The 17,177-nt window shown below is 35.1% G+C and overlaps 1 protein-coding gene across 2 annotated transcripts in view; it reads right to left on the minus strand.

The window, feature by feature from the left end:
• Positions 1–2,680: 2,680 nt before the first annotated feature.
• Positions 2,681–17,177, minus strand: part of LOC150086301 (ubiquitin-protein ligase E3C) — a 298,426-nt gene continuing 283,929 nt past the window's right edge. For both annotated transcript variants that reach the window (XM_090374458.1, XM_090374459.1), the window contains exons 24-25: positions 12,499–12,629; positions 2,681–3,237 (exon numbers count right to left, since the gene is read on the minus strand). In XM_090374458.1, the coding sequence (XP_090230584.1) occupies positions 3,067–3,237; positions 12,499–12,629 (302 nt within the window). In that variant the 3' untranslated portion in view covers positions 2,681–3,066. The remainder of the gene's footprint in view (positions 3,238–12,498; positions 12,630–17,177) is intronic.

Below are 17,177 nucleotides of genomic sequence, written 5' to 3' on the forward strand. Positions count from 1 at the left end.
TTAAAGCTTTTTTTTTTTTTTTTTTTGTAAAAAGGAAAATACGGAGAAAAACATGGTAAGTGAGAAGTGGCAAATAAAGTCAAAAATGTATTTCCCCATCTTTGAATGGATTTGATAAATCCAGAGTTTTCAGCTATGGAAGTATTTGGTTAAATCCAGATCTGTTTTCTGTGGCTATCTATCTTGTACTTCTTGACATAATGCAATGCAATTTAATATCATTAATTTTCTTTTCCCACATTTTACTTGAGCTTACAGTCAGATGTGTTACTGATACAGTGTCAGGAAGTCCTTTTATAAATAGCATGGTTGCCAACGATTTGTGCTTCACATAAGCTACTCGTGGAATGTTCAATTTGATGCTAGAAAACGAATACCACTAAGAGGGTAATGCAATAAATTTTTGCCCCGCTAGCCTTGCCATCTTTTCTAGACCTATAGTGTATTCAAAATAGTCTGACCATTTATTTACATATGTATCTTTTGATATAAAAATCCTAATGATAATATATTAATAATCTCATGTTAAATACACTGGATCAATTAGGAAGCCTCAGAATAGACTGTGCAGGGGCATGGAGATATATATATATATGAGAAAGGTCACAAAATATTGAGATCAACATCTGTGATTAATAAGCTTACAAAAAGCACACTCCAGTTTTACATAAATGCATTGTTCCTCAACAAATCTATCTTTAATCTTGGTAGTGTAACCGTTGGTCTTCTAAGCAGTTTCCATAGGATTTTTAATGAGAGATATATTTGTTATTTATTTTTGAATAAGAGGGACATAATGTCCTCTGTGTGGGGCAGTAGTCAGGCCAAGCCTTGAGTACTGCATACAGGTCTGGAGGCCTCATTTTGGGAGGGATGTAGATTTGCTTGAGCGTGTACAGAGAAGGGCAACAGGATTGGTGAGGGAAATGAAGTGATCCTCTTACCGAGAGAGGCTTAAGTTCTGCAAGTTGCAGTGGCTGGAGACTGGGCACCTGCAAGGTGGTCTGATTGAGGTGTGTGGGGCCTTGAATGGGTTGAGCACGCTGGATTCTGTTGGGATTCTTCCACTTGTTCGGATTACGAACCTGAGGGGGCATAAATTCGGATCGAGGAGGGACAGATGTGGAATGGATGTGCGGAGGTTTGCCTTTGGCCGGTGGGTGGTTGACTGCTGGAACAAACTTACATCTGTTGTTGTGGAGGTTGATAGGTTAAATAGATTTAAGAAGAAACTGGACAAGCATTTGGAGGGAATGTTGTGTGAATTTTTTTTTTTATTTGGCTGATGCTGCATAAGCTCATACGCTTGCTTTCTTGCATCACATGCCACTATTACTACTACTACTACTATAATGTAGAAAAAAGCTAGGATCAGAGTTCAACAATATTTTAATATAAACTTAGAAGTATGCAAGATATAGAATAGTCTAAGGCAGTGGTTCTCAAAGTATATTCTGAGGCACCTTGCGGTTCTGTAAAGGTTTCATTAATATTTATCATTTTGCACTACTGTTTTTAAAGATATTAGTATTCTGTGAAAGAAACTAAAGCAATCTGGGACCCACAGGTGTTACTGGCCTTATCACAAAGTTGGATGAGTGATGATAAAATTTCAGCACTCTTTCACGGTTGTTTAAGCCTGTCAATTTGAGAATTTCTGTTGGAATTCTCTGACACCAACAAAATCCCAAATGCTAATGTGATGTAATTTTTTCTCAGTTTTCACTATGAAGTTCATTCAGTGGATAAGAGGAAACGATGTTATATATATATATATATAGCTGACTAGAGAGAGCAAGTACTGTCCAGAAATCATCAGCATATTGGATCCCACAAAATATATAAATATGTATTTTACAGTTATCTTCATATTTTTAATTTTTACTTGAACTAACTTCACAAACCAGAAGCTCTTTACTAATCTTTTAACTTTCTCTCTGGATTTTCAAGACAAGTTTAGAGTCTAAAAATGTTTCTGGAAGCTTAAATACTGTTATTGCAATTATGGGATAGGCCTTATCAAGAACTAGCACAAAAAGAGGCTAGTCAGTGCATCAACCTCTCTGGTTTGAGAAGCTGATGCACTGAGTCTTAGTTAAATTTAATTTCAGGTCAAGAAAAGTTTGAGAGGGCAAAAAAACTTTCAGTGTATTAGTCAGCTAATAGGGACAGTTTTTGAAGAGGCCATCTTTGGCATATAGTAGAAAGCTGTGACTTTTATTATATATATATATATATATTTTTTTTAAGTATCAAGATACTTGTAGCAGCGAAGGGTAGAACTAATAATATACCACCTCGGGGAATTTGTATTAGAATTTTTAGTAAATAGTTGATCCTCAAATTTCAAATGAAGTAAACGATAACACAGACTAATTAGAAGGAAGAACTGTTGGCAAATATGAGCTTTTCGTCTGTTTTAACACTCCCTCCTCTTCCCTGACAGAAGAATTTACTTTTTTTTACTTTCAAAAGTAGGAGGCAGAACCTCATTTTTTTAGTCCTTTGCCATATTTAATTTTCTCACAGAATAAACACTGTTCCTTTACGGGATATCAAATGAAATTATATTGGTGTTGTTACTTCATGACTAGATCCCAACTTCCACTGCAATATAGTTAAGATAATTTATTACTGTATAATGGTACAATTAAATACACATGTAGCTAAACCTTTTCACTTATTTGCAAATTTACAAAGTCCCAGCCTGAATCCTTTTATTAATGATGCAGTGTACTAACCTGAATGCTGCATCCAAAATGTTTCGCAAATTATAGGAATGAGAAGACAATTATACATTTCTAAGATGAACTGAGTTTAGAACCATATTTAGGGCTACAGTCTCTCACGCTATAAAAATATATCACGTATTATAACAAAGAATGTGTTATTCACAAAAGAATTTCTGTTCAAGTGTTGGTATAATGCTCAATGATATCCACGATTAATCACTGACCAGGCCTGTAAATCCAGTGTAACACATCATTTAAAGACAAGTTTGTTATACAAAACATACAAAGGTCACTTTACAAATTGTATTCTTTACATAAATAAATATGACATGTGTTAGCTCAATTCGAATCCTGCTCCAGATTCAATAGCATACAGCAATTTAGCTTTCATAATTTCTTCACTCTTGAATTCAGGCAACTTTAAAAGATTCATGCATGTAGAAGCAGTAGGAAGGCGATCAGCTGCACTTCCAGCATTTTGGATACATAAGGCAGGTGAAAGTTCCTTTGTACATAAAAACAAAAAAAAGTTTATAAATTATGACTAGAAAATAAAAAATAATTATACTATGTATAGTATAAAGGGAAAAAAAGTTCTAAATACAGTAAAAGTCCGAAAATCCGGACTGCTTAGGGACTGGGTCAATTCAGATTCTCAGGTGGTACTTTTAAAATTCAAATTTGAGATGGAATAAAGAAGGTAAATTTTGACAGTTTATTCATTAGCAAATAAAGCATGCTTCATTTATTGAAACGAGCAGTTTTAAAAAAAAATAAAGTCAACACCTGAAAAAGATGTAAACAAAAATTTTCACCACAAAAAAAAAAAAAAAAAAAAAAAAAAGAGCATGTAATGCTTGAAACCGTGTTTAAAAATGAACAACAATGTAAAAGAAAAATACAGTACATAAGTGAAAGCAGAAGATACATATTTTATATAAATTAATTATTTGTTTTAGTTTATTAACGAAACATTTTCATAGAAAATACAAAGTTCGAAAAACAAACATTTATTTGTTCTTTTCTGCAATTCCTGTTGCACTGCTTGACACTTCTATTGCTTTCTTTAAATACTTTCACGTATCATCTTGTTTACGACTTTTGTAATTTCTTTGTGATAAAGTTATTATGCACCATGTGCACCCGCTGCATGACAAGACTGAAGCCATGGTTCTGTTCCATAAATTTAATAACTGTTTCAATGGACTTTTCTGCAGTAGCCCAAGATATCTTTTCTTCTTCAACTTTGTTGTATTCTTCTGAATAATTCTCTTCTATCTTATCAAGAGTTATGCTTTGAATAATTTCTTGATCAGTGAAAGTTGCTGCAACTTCAACATCATCTTCAATGCATATCCACTCTTCCATGTCATCAGCATTAAGTTTGCAAACAGTTTCCATCAGTTCTTTCACTTCAGATACCTTCAGCTTTACGTGAAATCCTTCAAAATCTTTGTTTCGACCAGATTGTAAATCTGCAACCATCACATTCAGCCATAACTTTCACCACGCTCCTAAAAGAGTTACAGGCTTGATTCCATGCAGTCGCAAGTGAAAATGTTGCATCTTTGATTGTAAAACTGAGTTGAAATTCTTATGCATCATTTTCGTCATAAAATCATTTTTATAGTGACATTTAAAGTTCCTAATGACTCCTTGATGGGTTGAATTAATGGTGTTACATTTGGTGGCAAGTAACACGCAAAAATATTTCTGCAATCAGACTAATTTTGATTAATGTGGTAACCCTACAGTTATCGAGAAGTAGCAAGCACTTTGCATTTGAAGGCTTCCCAATTTTCTCAAGTTCTGACAAACTGATGGAACAAATGCAAAATATATCTTTGTCCATCCAAGCATTCTTTTGGGCTTTATAGGTCACAGGTAAATGCACAATTCCTTTAAAGCCCTGTGGGTGCTGAAATTTACCAATCACCAAAAGCTTAATTTTATGCTGACCTGAAGCATTAGCACACATAAGAAAGGTTAGTCTTTCCTTATTAACTTAAGGAATAGCAACAAGATTAGTAAATGGAACAAAGAACAAATTGCTCTTACGAAGAAAGGCTTAAGTTTCGTAAATTACAGTGTCTGGAGACTAGGCACCTGTGAGGTAATCTAATTGAGGTGTATAAAGTCTTGAATGGTTTGAGCATGCTCAATGCTGATGGGATTCTTCCTCTTGCTCAGAATAATCGACTGAGAGGGCATAAATTAAATTAAAGAAAGACAGTTGTAGGATAGATGTGCGGAAGTTTGCCTTTAGCCAGCGGGTGGTTGATTGCTGGAACAAACTTCCATCTGTCATTGTAGAAGTCGATAGCTTAAACCAGGGCTCCCACTCACAAATTTAAAAAAAACTTAGATTGCAACTTAAATAAACCCAAAAAAAAACCTAGTTTTCATCATATAGTATAGCAACACAAATAAGATAAAACTTACCACGCAAAAATATCTTTTATTTAATTGTAATCAGAATTTTCATCCCATTCAGTTCCCTCCACATTTATTTTTTGAAGTTCTTTCATTTTTTTCAAACGTTCTTCGTATCTTTTATGACAAGTTCCGTGTATGACTTCTTTTTCCAATTCTGATTTAGGTTTCCATGTATAGCAATTTTGATTAGATCTATTTATCGCCTGTTTTGCCATTAGTCGATTTTTCACAGTTTCTGGTTTAAGGGAGTTTGTGGCTTTTGTTTTTATAGGGTTTACTTGGGAGAAGATTCTTTCTATGCTTGCCGAAGAGTGAGGTAAAATAGTTAGACTGGTCATAAAGTTAGATAAAATCTCATATCTAGAATTATTAAAGCCATCTTTTACATTACGTAACAGATACCAAAACTCAGGGATGGTTTTGTAAGAGAAATCTAAATCTTGATTTAAACGAAATGATCTCCATTCATCATCTAGAAGATCTAGTTTGTCTTCAGAAACAAGGTGAGGGAACTGCATTGATAAATGGAAAATTGAGCATGGTGAATTGGCACAATCATGTATCACTGCTGGGTCAAGAACATTGAGACTGGCGATAATTCCATCATTTAGAGGAAATCTTTTTCTGATTTCCATACAAAGTTCAACAAGAAATTTTAAACAATCATTTTTAAACCTGCTTTCACTGTCACCAAGTGGTGCTGAAGGCCGTACAACGGCCTCCCAAATATATTTTATTCAGAGGCTTATGATTTATTGCATTGCTTGGATCAATTTCGACCAGCTTGCACGAAGTAATGACTTCTTTTATGAAAAATCTAAGAATATTTTTATACTCAATTGAAACCATTGAATGAAGTAAGTGCAATCTGAAATGCACAGATTGAAATTCAATATTCAGGCAGTTTATTTTCTCCAGTACATATCCTAAAAACAACAACATATGCTTAGTTCCTTTGGTGATCATAGTATTGTAAATATTCCCTGCACCATCGATTTTATCAATTTTTGATTGAGACTGAAAATAAAGAACTAACGCATCCCACTGCTCAATAATAATTTTTATTACATTGCCACGGGATAACCAACGTGTTTGTGCTAATTTGGGGATGTTATGCTTAGTATCTACAACATCTTGCATCATTTTGAACTCGTTTAATCTTTTACTACTACGGGAAAAATAACAAGAGATATCTTTTATAAATATTTCTAGATATGATGGTAGTACCTTGACTGAATGACTAGCGCATAATGCAAAAGAATGGCAAACACATCCCATTATAAATACTGATGGTACATCCTTTTTTAGCAATGACTGGAACCCAACTCTTAGTACTCATCATAGTGGCACATTTATCACTATCAAAGCCAACGAGATTACTTATTTGAATGTTTTTTCCTATGAAAAGATCTTTTACAGCTTGATAAAGCCCTTCTGAAATACCATTTTCAACACAAACAGTGTCAAGTAACACATCTACAACATCAAGTTTTTGAATATCAAAATATCTAACAACAACAGCTAGAACTTGTGATAAAGATAAATCTGTACTTTCATCTATTATCATTGAAAACTTGTTGTTTCTGCATATGTAAGAAATGTATAATTTTTCATGATAGGCTATGCCATCTTGCATAAGATAAGAGACTTTAGTCGCTTTCATCTGAACTTGTTTTGCAATATTGCTATTATGAAATGCTTTCTTACATGCTTCTATAAGGTGATCACATTGCGTAAATGGAACATTATGCTCAGAAATGAGTGCAGCAATTGTTAACTCTGCCTTTGCTACTTCTTCATTAGGTTTATGTTTTGTGAAGAACGTGTCTAACGTTGAACTTGTCTTAGCAATATTTGCACTTTTTTTTATGTTTAACTGTATTTTTATGCGCTAGTAACATCGATTTATTGGCATTCTTTAATTTCATATCACAACAAATACAGTAAGATGCACCTTTTTCATTACTGTCTTCTTTCAACCAATCCTTTAATTCCAGATCTTCTAACCATTCATTTCTAAAATTTTGAGTATACCACCGTTTACGCAAAACATAAGCCTTTCTTCGTAAGAAGAAAGGCTTAAGTTTTGCAAATTACAGTGTCTGGAGACTAGGCACCAGTGAGGTGATCTGATAGAGGTGTATAAAGCCTTGAATGGTTTAAGCATGCTCAATGCTGATGGGATTCTTCCTCTAGCTCAGAGGAATCACCTGAGAGGGCATAAATTCAAATTGAGGAAAGACAGATGTAGGATAGACGTGCGGAAATTTGCCTTTAGCCAGAGGGTGGTTGGTTGGTGGAACAGACTTCCATCCCTTGTGGTGGAGGTTGATAGCCTAAATAAGTTTAAGGCTCAGCTGGACAGGTATTTTGAACGAACAGAGGGGTGAAGTGGAAGTGGGTTTTTTTTTTTTTTTTTTTTTTTTGGCTGATGCTGCATAAGCTTGCTTTCTTGCATCAAATGCCTCTACTAATGCTAATGTTTATCTTTCTCTGTGGGGAACAAGTTTCAGACATTGTGGGCAATTTGTGGGTATGGCTAATTAGCAATTATTTTATTTAAAATGTTCTATAAAATAAAAAATAAATCACTAATCCATTAACATAAAATAGAAATAGTCACTACAATTTAAATTTATTATATCACTGTATGTAGTATACGCATAAATGTAAAAATCACCCCAAATAATGCAATAATACCACGAATGATCACAAAAGACTGTGCAGTAAAGACCGCCTTCCGCCTGCTCAATAGGCTGCGCATACATGTTAGTAGCACGATCATGTATGCTTACATGTATGAACATGTAAGCGTAATTTCATAGTGTAGAACCCTGCGAAAACTTTGAAATCCTTTTACATTTGTAGTATTTTGTACAAGCACTTGAGATATTACAAATTATGATTAGAATATAAAATTAAGAAAATTGTAAACTGTTATTAAATGTATTAAATTTTATTGTATTTACAAGAAATAAAAATAAATTTTGACTTAAAATTAAAAATTACCGAAAAAACCCAGATAATGAGATATTTTTGTGAAAAAAACCTATCAACCCAGATGACAATCAAAAAACCCAGATCTGGGTGGAAAAACCCAGGAGTGGGAGCCCTGGCTTAAACCCTGTTGCATTTCGTTCTTGGTTTCCAGCCAAAGTTTTTGTGGGCAAACACTTCAAGTAAACCACTGTTTCATCAGCTGTAAGGTCATAGATACAATTTTTTCAAATGTTGCACTATATTCTGTTGCTGCTTGTGTACTAGCCGCCTGTCTTTCTCCAGCAATATCTAACTGTCTAAAACCATGATGGGTCTTGAAATTCCTAAGCCATCCATCACTAAATGTGCACTCTGATTCAATGTTCATTTGCTCCTTAAAAGACCTTGCTTTGGCAATAAGCATCGGCCCAGAAATTGCCATACCTGCCGATCGTTTTAGCAAAAAGCATTCATATAACACTATCAAGATTCTCTAATTTTGGCCAATGTAAACTTTTTTTCTCTCAGCAATTTTATTGTGAGGCTGTGAATTTTATTCTTTGCCTTTTTTTATATCGTAAATTGTAGACTGTCCGATGTTGTATGTTTCTATTAAAACAGTATTGCTCACACCACTTTCTAGTTTCTTACTCAATTTCAACATGTTCTTCTTTCCCTTCAACCATGAAGTTTATCTATTTTAGGAACCATTATTGTGGGCTTGTAAATACATATGCTATATATGGTAAATGGAAAGAGTAGGACAAAAAATATAACATTGCCATGGTTTGATTGCTCGTTTCAAAATGGCGACTGCAAGCTCACTTGTTGTCGCTGGGCATCTGTGGCAATCATGCATGCACATACAAAAGTCTGCTAAATTTAAAAAGTTTGTGTGAGTTTTTGAAAAGTCCGGATTTCTGGTATCCAGATTTTCGGACTTTTACTGTACATTCATGATTTAAACCAATTTTTATTTTTTTAAACACCTTCATTGGCAATTGTGCCAAACCAACAGTTTGAGATTGAATTCTGCTGATGAGCAGAATTAAACTGCAGTACTTCCTCACTTAACAAGACAGTATTAATTCTACTGCATTACTAGCTGCCAAAGCAATTTATCATTATATGACGGGTGATTAATAAGTATTTACCCTCACCTAGAAACGTCAGTTTGGGATTTGATGTTGTGTGTACATATGCACTGTTCAACAAAATTAACAGAATACTTTTTTTCATGATTATTTTATTTTAAACAGTGCCGCCGAAGGTGAATATTTGATATAATAGGCATCCTGGCATGCAAATTCCGAGTATCCAATAGAAATCAATCTACCACCTTGCAGAGCTACAAATTATTTATGCCTATAAAAACACACATTGCGACTGCATCACTTCCTTCCCATTTTTGGCTTGCTCAGTGAAGTAACCATATTTCTGGTACTCAGGATAGCAAGTCATCATTTAGATGATTTTTTGAGATGGTAGACTGCTGGATGACTTAAGACCAGGAAGGCTGTTGTTGTTTGGTTTTTAGGAGCACTGGCAACTAAGGCCATATTGCTCTGGGGATATGCAGTGGTCATTCCCTGACCTTTCCACATCCTCCATATTTGGTGGTTATGGGCTCGAACCCCGGTCTAATCAAGAAGTGTGTGCTACGAACTGCTGCCCCTGTCCACGGAGGTGCCCACGACCAGGAAGGCAGAGTGTTGGCTTAATGTGTCACGCAGTGTTGTCTCGCCACTATGGGAGCAGTTTCAGGAGACAGGAACTGTTACAAGAAGATCTGGCCAAGGGATACATCAACCAGAACAGACCACTATCTGGCTCTAACAGCAATACGGAACCATACGATATCCTGTCATCGACTGCCTCGAGGTTGCTGCAACCACAGGTGCAAACATTTCCAACCCAACTGTAAAGAAGGCTCAATTCGAGTGGACTAGCAAGTAAGCCAGCAGTTTTATCCCAAACCACCATAGAGCTCATTAAAACTGGTACCATGAACATGTGACTTGGAGCCTTGACAAATGGGGTTCTGTTCTCTGATCAGTCCCATTTTAGCCTGCAAACAGATTCTAGATGTTATTTCATCTGGAAACCGAGGAATGCAACGTCAAAGAAAGGGACACTTGAGGTGAACCAGTGTTCTCCTGTGGGGCAGAATAATGAACAACAGCCACACCCCCTCCATGTTTTTGATAGAGTTACCGTAACTGCACAGAGATACTGAGAACAGATCCTTGAACCCTATGTGTGACTTTTCATCCACAACAACGCCACTCCACATTGAGCTCAGGTAGTGGAGGAATATCTTGAAACTGAAGATATCCACCAATTGCCATGTCCAGCATGATCACCAGACTTAAATTCAATTGAATATGTACGGGATACCCTTAGGCGTCGCATTGCATGCCAACAGCCAACTCCACTGTCACTTGGTGAGCAAAGGTCTGCGCTGGTGGAAGAATGGGATTTGTTGCCACAAAATCTTATAGACAGCCTTATATCAAGCATTGTTCACTGCGTCAGGCCTGTTTAGCCGTTGGAGGGGATCATACGCCATACTGATGCCATGTGACTTTTTTGGCAATTCTTATACAACTATAAATGCCCCTTATACTTGTCCAAAGTTTCTCACTGTCTCCTCATTTCGTTGTTATCCTATAGTACACCACCATGCTAAATTTTGTCCTGCTTCATCGAAAGCTACTCTAGTTATATATATTTTATTTTCTCAAAGAAAAATGGATGCTGCAACCTGTCAATATATCAAAAACTAAAAAATATACAGGGGATAGAAAAAAAAAAAAGGGTGAATGAAAACATACATGAATAACACAGCAATTATACACTTTTAGATTTGGCATGAAAAGAATTCTAATTCATGAAACAGTAGCCTTAACTTTGCTACAGATAATATTAAACACATTGTCTAGTTGTCTGTTCAGGAGTTGTAATCTGACAGTCAATAAATGTAGGTGGCATTGTATGTACAGCAGTGTGCAAATTAATGGAAACAAGTCAGTGATTTGCAGATATAAGCATTTATTGAATAAATACATTTTAAAAGTGAAACTTAGTAAGCAGTATGGCTTCCTTTGGATGAAATAAGTTGTTTCACTTTATTTGGCATAAATTTTAACAAATTTTTGGATTTCTGGATCATGAAACCAAACTTGAATTAAGGATTAGATTATTTTAACTTTTGTTGTGCAGTCCATTTTTCTCAAATTTTCCTTTGAATTACCTGGCAAATGAAAATTACCTTGCCATGTGAATTACCTGGCAAATCAAGATGTAATGCCATTTTCCTGCATGAAAGCTTTAACAGCCCTCAAAGAATGGCAAGATGCAAGATCCTGCTGAAAGGTCACTCAATGCAGGTATAATGTGTTTCCAAAATTTGAAAATCATCAGCAACAATGTCACAGGTCATTTGGCTGAAAACAAACCCAAAAATATCTTTTTTTACAGGAAAATTAACCATCTGCTGAATGTGAGCTTCACAGAAACCAGTTCCCCCATTTTATTTTGAACATAATGAGAGTCTCATCAGAAAATAGCACTTTCTTAATGTTCAGTTGTCCATCCAGCATATTTCTTTGCCCTATCCAATTGGTTTTTCTTCACATTCTGTGTTAGCTGTTTTTTTTTTTTTTCTCGGAGGACACCTTGCCTTCCAAGAGTCTGTGACAAATTGTGGACTCACGGACATGAATTCCGTCGTCAGCAAGTTCATTTTTTAAGATCAAAACTTGTTTCTGTGGGTCAATTTTAGATTTTCTTAAAAGGATTGCATCATCTCTTAGATTGTAGTTTTTTTTTGCTTTCTCCCACAAGTATCTGCTTCAGAGACAGACTGTCTCTTTCTTGTATTGCAAAATTTTATTTACAGTACGTTTTATTTCTCTTTGAGTTGCTGGTGTGTATTCAGACATTACAATTTTTGTTCTTTTCTTTGGTGCGATATCCATAGCTGAAACATGAAAAAACATAGTAAACCACAAATACTCTTCAAACTGCAAAACTTCTATTAATATGAGCTAATTATAAGGAAAATTAATTAAATAATGCTACTCTGTTTAAAAGAATATAATTTCTTTCTCTCAGCTTTCAGCACATAAATCAGACATTTTCTGTGTCATAAATGCTTGTTTCCATTTATTTCCACACTACTGTAAAATGTGCGGGGTTACCATTTTTATTATGTATTTGCATGTAACTAAAAAAAGAAAGGGAGAGGGTGCTGTAACACACAATATAACATTACAATGCTAATATACTGTGGAATATCTATTGGCACTGGAAGTTGAGTTTAAAACACACATTTTCTGAATAGAATTACCTTGAATCCTAGGAGCGGAGGCCTTGAACAACTGGTGACAAACTTTAATAGTTGACGACACTGCTGTTCACTAAAACTTTCTACTACTTTCCAAAATGTTTGAATAACAGGATGATCAGGAAAATAGCCACCTAAACAGATAAACAAAGATTATTTTCAAATTATACATAAACACAAAACATGTGGGAAAAAAATTCAGTGTTTACAGTGTTTCTTCCATTTAAAACCTATGATGACAATTCATGATAACTGCACACGTAATTCTCATAACTTTATAAGGAAAATTTAAATATGTGATCAGATTAACAAAAGGGGGGGCATAGATATGTCCACTGCGCATAGGACCACAATGCTATGGACAGCTTCACCTTACAACACTATTTGCATATCTTCAGTTGTTTGTATGGGGTTGTGCTATTAAAGATACTATCATTGTGTTAAGTGATAAAAATAATAAAATACAACTGCAAACTATAAAATAGTAAAATAAGTGTATGGTAATAATGCATGTTTTTCACTGGTTTATGAGTTAGGGATGGCAATGATTATTTGAAAGAACATTTCAAATCCCAGAAGGAAAGATCAAAAAAAGTTTGCACAGTGATTGCCAAATGACTTTTCAAAATGGAAGAACAACCTCACATTAACAGAAAAACAACTAATGCAACTCCGAGAGAAAATATGACAAAAGAAAAGATTGGTTCTAGGTTTATTCTGCACTGTTTGATTAATCAACAAAAGCTGCTGAGCTTCGAAGTATGCAAGAGTTCAAGCTGTACATGTGCCCTCCTTGCATAATTTGTAGCAGGTGAATAGTCGTGGTGTTAAGTGCAATCTGCAGTAAGCAAAGCACGGAATAGTGAACATCACTTTTTCAAATGCAAAGGAATTGCACTAGGAATTTATTCTCACCGCCCCCCCCCCAGATAGGACAGTGACTGAGGGGGTACTGTATAATGTATAAGGTGTGGATTATTTGGTTAAAAGAATTTAACAAGCAGCTTCAGTTTCAAGAAAAAACTCCCGTTGCATGACAGAACTAGCCACATTCTGTATTGATTATCAAAGTGTATTGATTATCAAAGAATTTGACCAAGTGTAGGATTGTGGAACGAACTAACTTCCCCCACCTTTCTCCCTGATTTATCTTCTGTAGAATACTACTTCTTCCCTAAATAATTATTTGTTCCAATGATTTTATAGCACATATGATATTAAAAGAGAGGCTACAATGGAACTGGAGATCGTCAGTCTATTGTAGCTGCCATTTTAAGTAGTGTTCAGTGGTCGCTGAAATATAATCCTCCCTTCAGTTGCCGGGAAAGAACTACTGCAGCATAAGAGATTGCTGATGCAGTAGTGGATCAGCCTATCTTGAAATTGTACCAAGCACTGGAAAATGATTTGATCAGTTGGTTATTTAGAATTTTTCTGGCATATTTATTCTGGTTATAGTGGGCTACTTCACAATGTGTTATGTCTGCACAGGGAGGAATCCTGCTTCCCATGCACAAGAGTGTACATAAAGTACATACCTGATTAAAGAAGCCTTTAAGAATTCCTCTTAGGTTTCCAACGAAGGTTACAAATGAGTGACTAGCAAATTCACTATAATGTCAACAGGGTTCAAGTTGTTTTGAATTTATCATATGTAGTCAAGACAACTTGAACATTTAGTTGTGTGTGGCAGTGGTGAATAACAACAAGTGTGCAGTGGCAGCTATGGATTATCTGAACATTGTTGTAGATTAATTACATCTTTTAAATCTATGGATTTTTGTTTGCTAATTGCCATAAGTTTTGTGACTTTACTGGTATATCTCAAACTGCCAACGTTTCTAATATTTAGACAAAACTCACCCCCCAGTTCTGCTTGGTTTAATGCATTAAATAAGATGAAGTGAGAAAAAGATCATATATTTGGTCTCCCCCCCCTCCTTGGAAACTTAATTTACCACCCCCTTCAGAAATATACCTCAGCAGTAGAAAATATGGTTCTAAACCCTTACCCCACAACCTTTAAGTTGTTTATTCAATTAGCTCTGTTGTCGTTGTTGTTGTTGTTGTTTGGTTTTTAGGAGCATTAGCAACTAAGGCCATATTGCTCCGGGGATATGCGGTGGTCATTCCCTGACCTTTCCGCATCTGTATTTAGTGGTCACGGGCTCGAACCCCGGTCTAATCAAGAAGCGTGTGCTATGCACTGCTGCTCCTGCCCACCTGGCTACGGAGGTGCATATTCAATTATGCAGATGTTTTATTAGTCTCTAACATAAAAATCATAAATAACCACTTTAATAAATTCAACAGTTTAAGTATATTTTATAGCTAGAACAAAACAATAACATTCCTTTCTTAAACCTAAAAATCAAAAAAAAAAAAAAAAGGCCAAAGTTTAACAACTACTGTCTTCCCTAAAAAATGCCCACAGGTAATTTTTTTACATTTCCATTCACACTACCCCTTGAGTATGGGGGGGAAAAAAAAAAAAGGTGAAATATATTTCTGAAGGATACCGATTTAAAAACTGAATTTGCAATAGTTTTTAAATCATTCAGTTTTCAAATCACTGTGCTCCTCCAAATAAATTTGTTCATATTTGCTTCAAAGTGTGCTGATAATGTTTTTAGACCAAATCGAGGACAGAGAACTTTCCAATTGAGAAAAAAAAAAGAAGCTAGATAGACCCAGTGGCTTTTAACTGAAACATCCTATATATACAAACAAAAGGTTGGGGAGGCAACACTCCAGTATGTTATTGCAGAGGAGTTTACAAAATAAAAGCTTTCTCAAAAATTAAATGCTCCTAAGTAAGCTCATGATAGGATGATGACAGTCCACTGGCAGCCACCATCAATTCCAGAAACTGATCGTAAAGAGACACTGAAGAGTTGAGGAGAAAAAAAAAAAAAAAAAAAAATCCTAATTCAATATATAATAATGAAATACTGCTAACTGATTCACAAAACAGTCAATTTAAATGTAATCAAAAATTAATTATCACATATACAACAAATACTATTATATTCAGCAACTAGTGGAGTGAGTCAACTTAACTTGGTCACATAAAACATTAAAACAGAGGGAAGGACAGTACAATACAGCAAGAGCCGATATCTAATGGCTACACTGTCACATACTGGAATTCTAATCTTAAATGCAATTGGCACAAATGCATTTAAGCCACATATCCACCCATCTGCAATACAAGTTGGAAAATATCATTCATTTTATTCGCCAAGTTTCTGCTAAAGCTATATACAATCAAGTGTATTAAGTACAGACCTAACATTTTGATAAAAAAATTCTATACGTATCACAAACCTAAATAGAATAAGACAAGAAATCCTGTTCCACATGAAAAACTATTGTATAAACTGGAGTAATGTGACATTAGGGACAAGTTGCTACTATGGATAAAATAGTCAAGTAAGAAATGAAGGGCAATCGCAACTGGCAACTGCTCTCTGTAGGCTAATGTTATGAGGGGGTTACCACAGAGTTTAGTGTTGGAACCCTTACTGTTTTTAATATTTGCCTGATGATACAAAGGTAGACAGGATGGTTAATTATCATAATATGGATATCTTGATTAACATTAATCAGGGTGTATTGCTTGTAATATAACAAGATCTAGATAAACTAGGCAGAATGGTTGAAAAATGGCAATTGAGGTTTAATGCTGATAAATGCATTTGGGTAGTAGTAATGCTAGAATAACATACTATCTAGGTAATGTCAAACTGAAGGTAGTTCATAAGAGGAAAAAAAAAGATGGGAGACTTGTACATTCCGACATGAATTATGTGAGCACTGCAGACAGGCTATTAAAACAAGCTCATGGGATTCTGTCAGTGATATGTAAGAAGTTTGCTGGCAGGAATAAGAGGCAATTATACCATTTATATAAAACAACTGGGCAACACCTGGAATACTGCATACAGATTTGGAAATCTCATAGATTGGTTGGAAACAGTGCAGAGAAAAGAGCAACAAGATTAATTGGGGATAGAAAAGGAATGTTCTTACTGAAAAAGACTAGGAGAGGGATTCTGTAAATTGCAGCATTTAGAAAAAAGGCATACATGGTGACAAAGTATGCAAGGCTTAAAAGTATTAAACTAAATGCTGATGTATACTTACTCTTTACATAATTTAAACTGAAATAATGGCTGCAGTATATCATGGAATTTCACATACAGACAGAGAGTAATTGAATGTCAGAATGAAGTACTACCTAGCATTGTGGAGGTGGATAGTTTGAAATAAATTTAATAATTTGAACAAATCATTAGAAAGAATGAGAAAATGAAGTGGACGAATTTTTTTTTTTTTTTTGGCTGATGCTATATGAGCTTTGCTTCCTTACAATATTTTATCAATGCTAATATTAAAACTAATCTGTTCAGGAAGAGGATCTGTGTATGCTTGTTACTTTTTATGGCTTATAACTTAAGAGAGTTGGTGTAAATAGTAATTAATACAAGACACCCAATTGGCTCCAAAGAGATTTTAAGGAAATCTGAACTGTACATAATTTAGCAGTGTAAGAGCTATCCAGATAGAAGTTGGGAAGCATTTGGGAGAAATGCAGTTGCATTAATCCTGCAGTCCATACCAGTGTGTTTTGTAATCTTGTGGAATCCATCCCAAGCTGTCAGTTAAACCTATGGAAGTCT

Source organism: Mastigoproctus giganteus, chromosome 5 (genome assembly GCF_048544385.1).
Source record: "Mastigoproctus giganteus isolate SK-2022 chromosome 5, ASM4854438v1, whole genome shotgun sequence".
NCBI classification, from domain to species: domain Eukaryota; kingdom Metazoa; phylum Arthropoda; class Arachnida; order Uropygi; family Thelyphonidae; genus Mastigoproctus; species Mastigoproctus giganteus.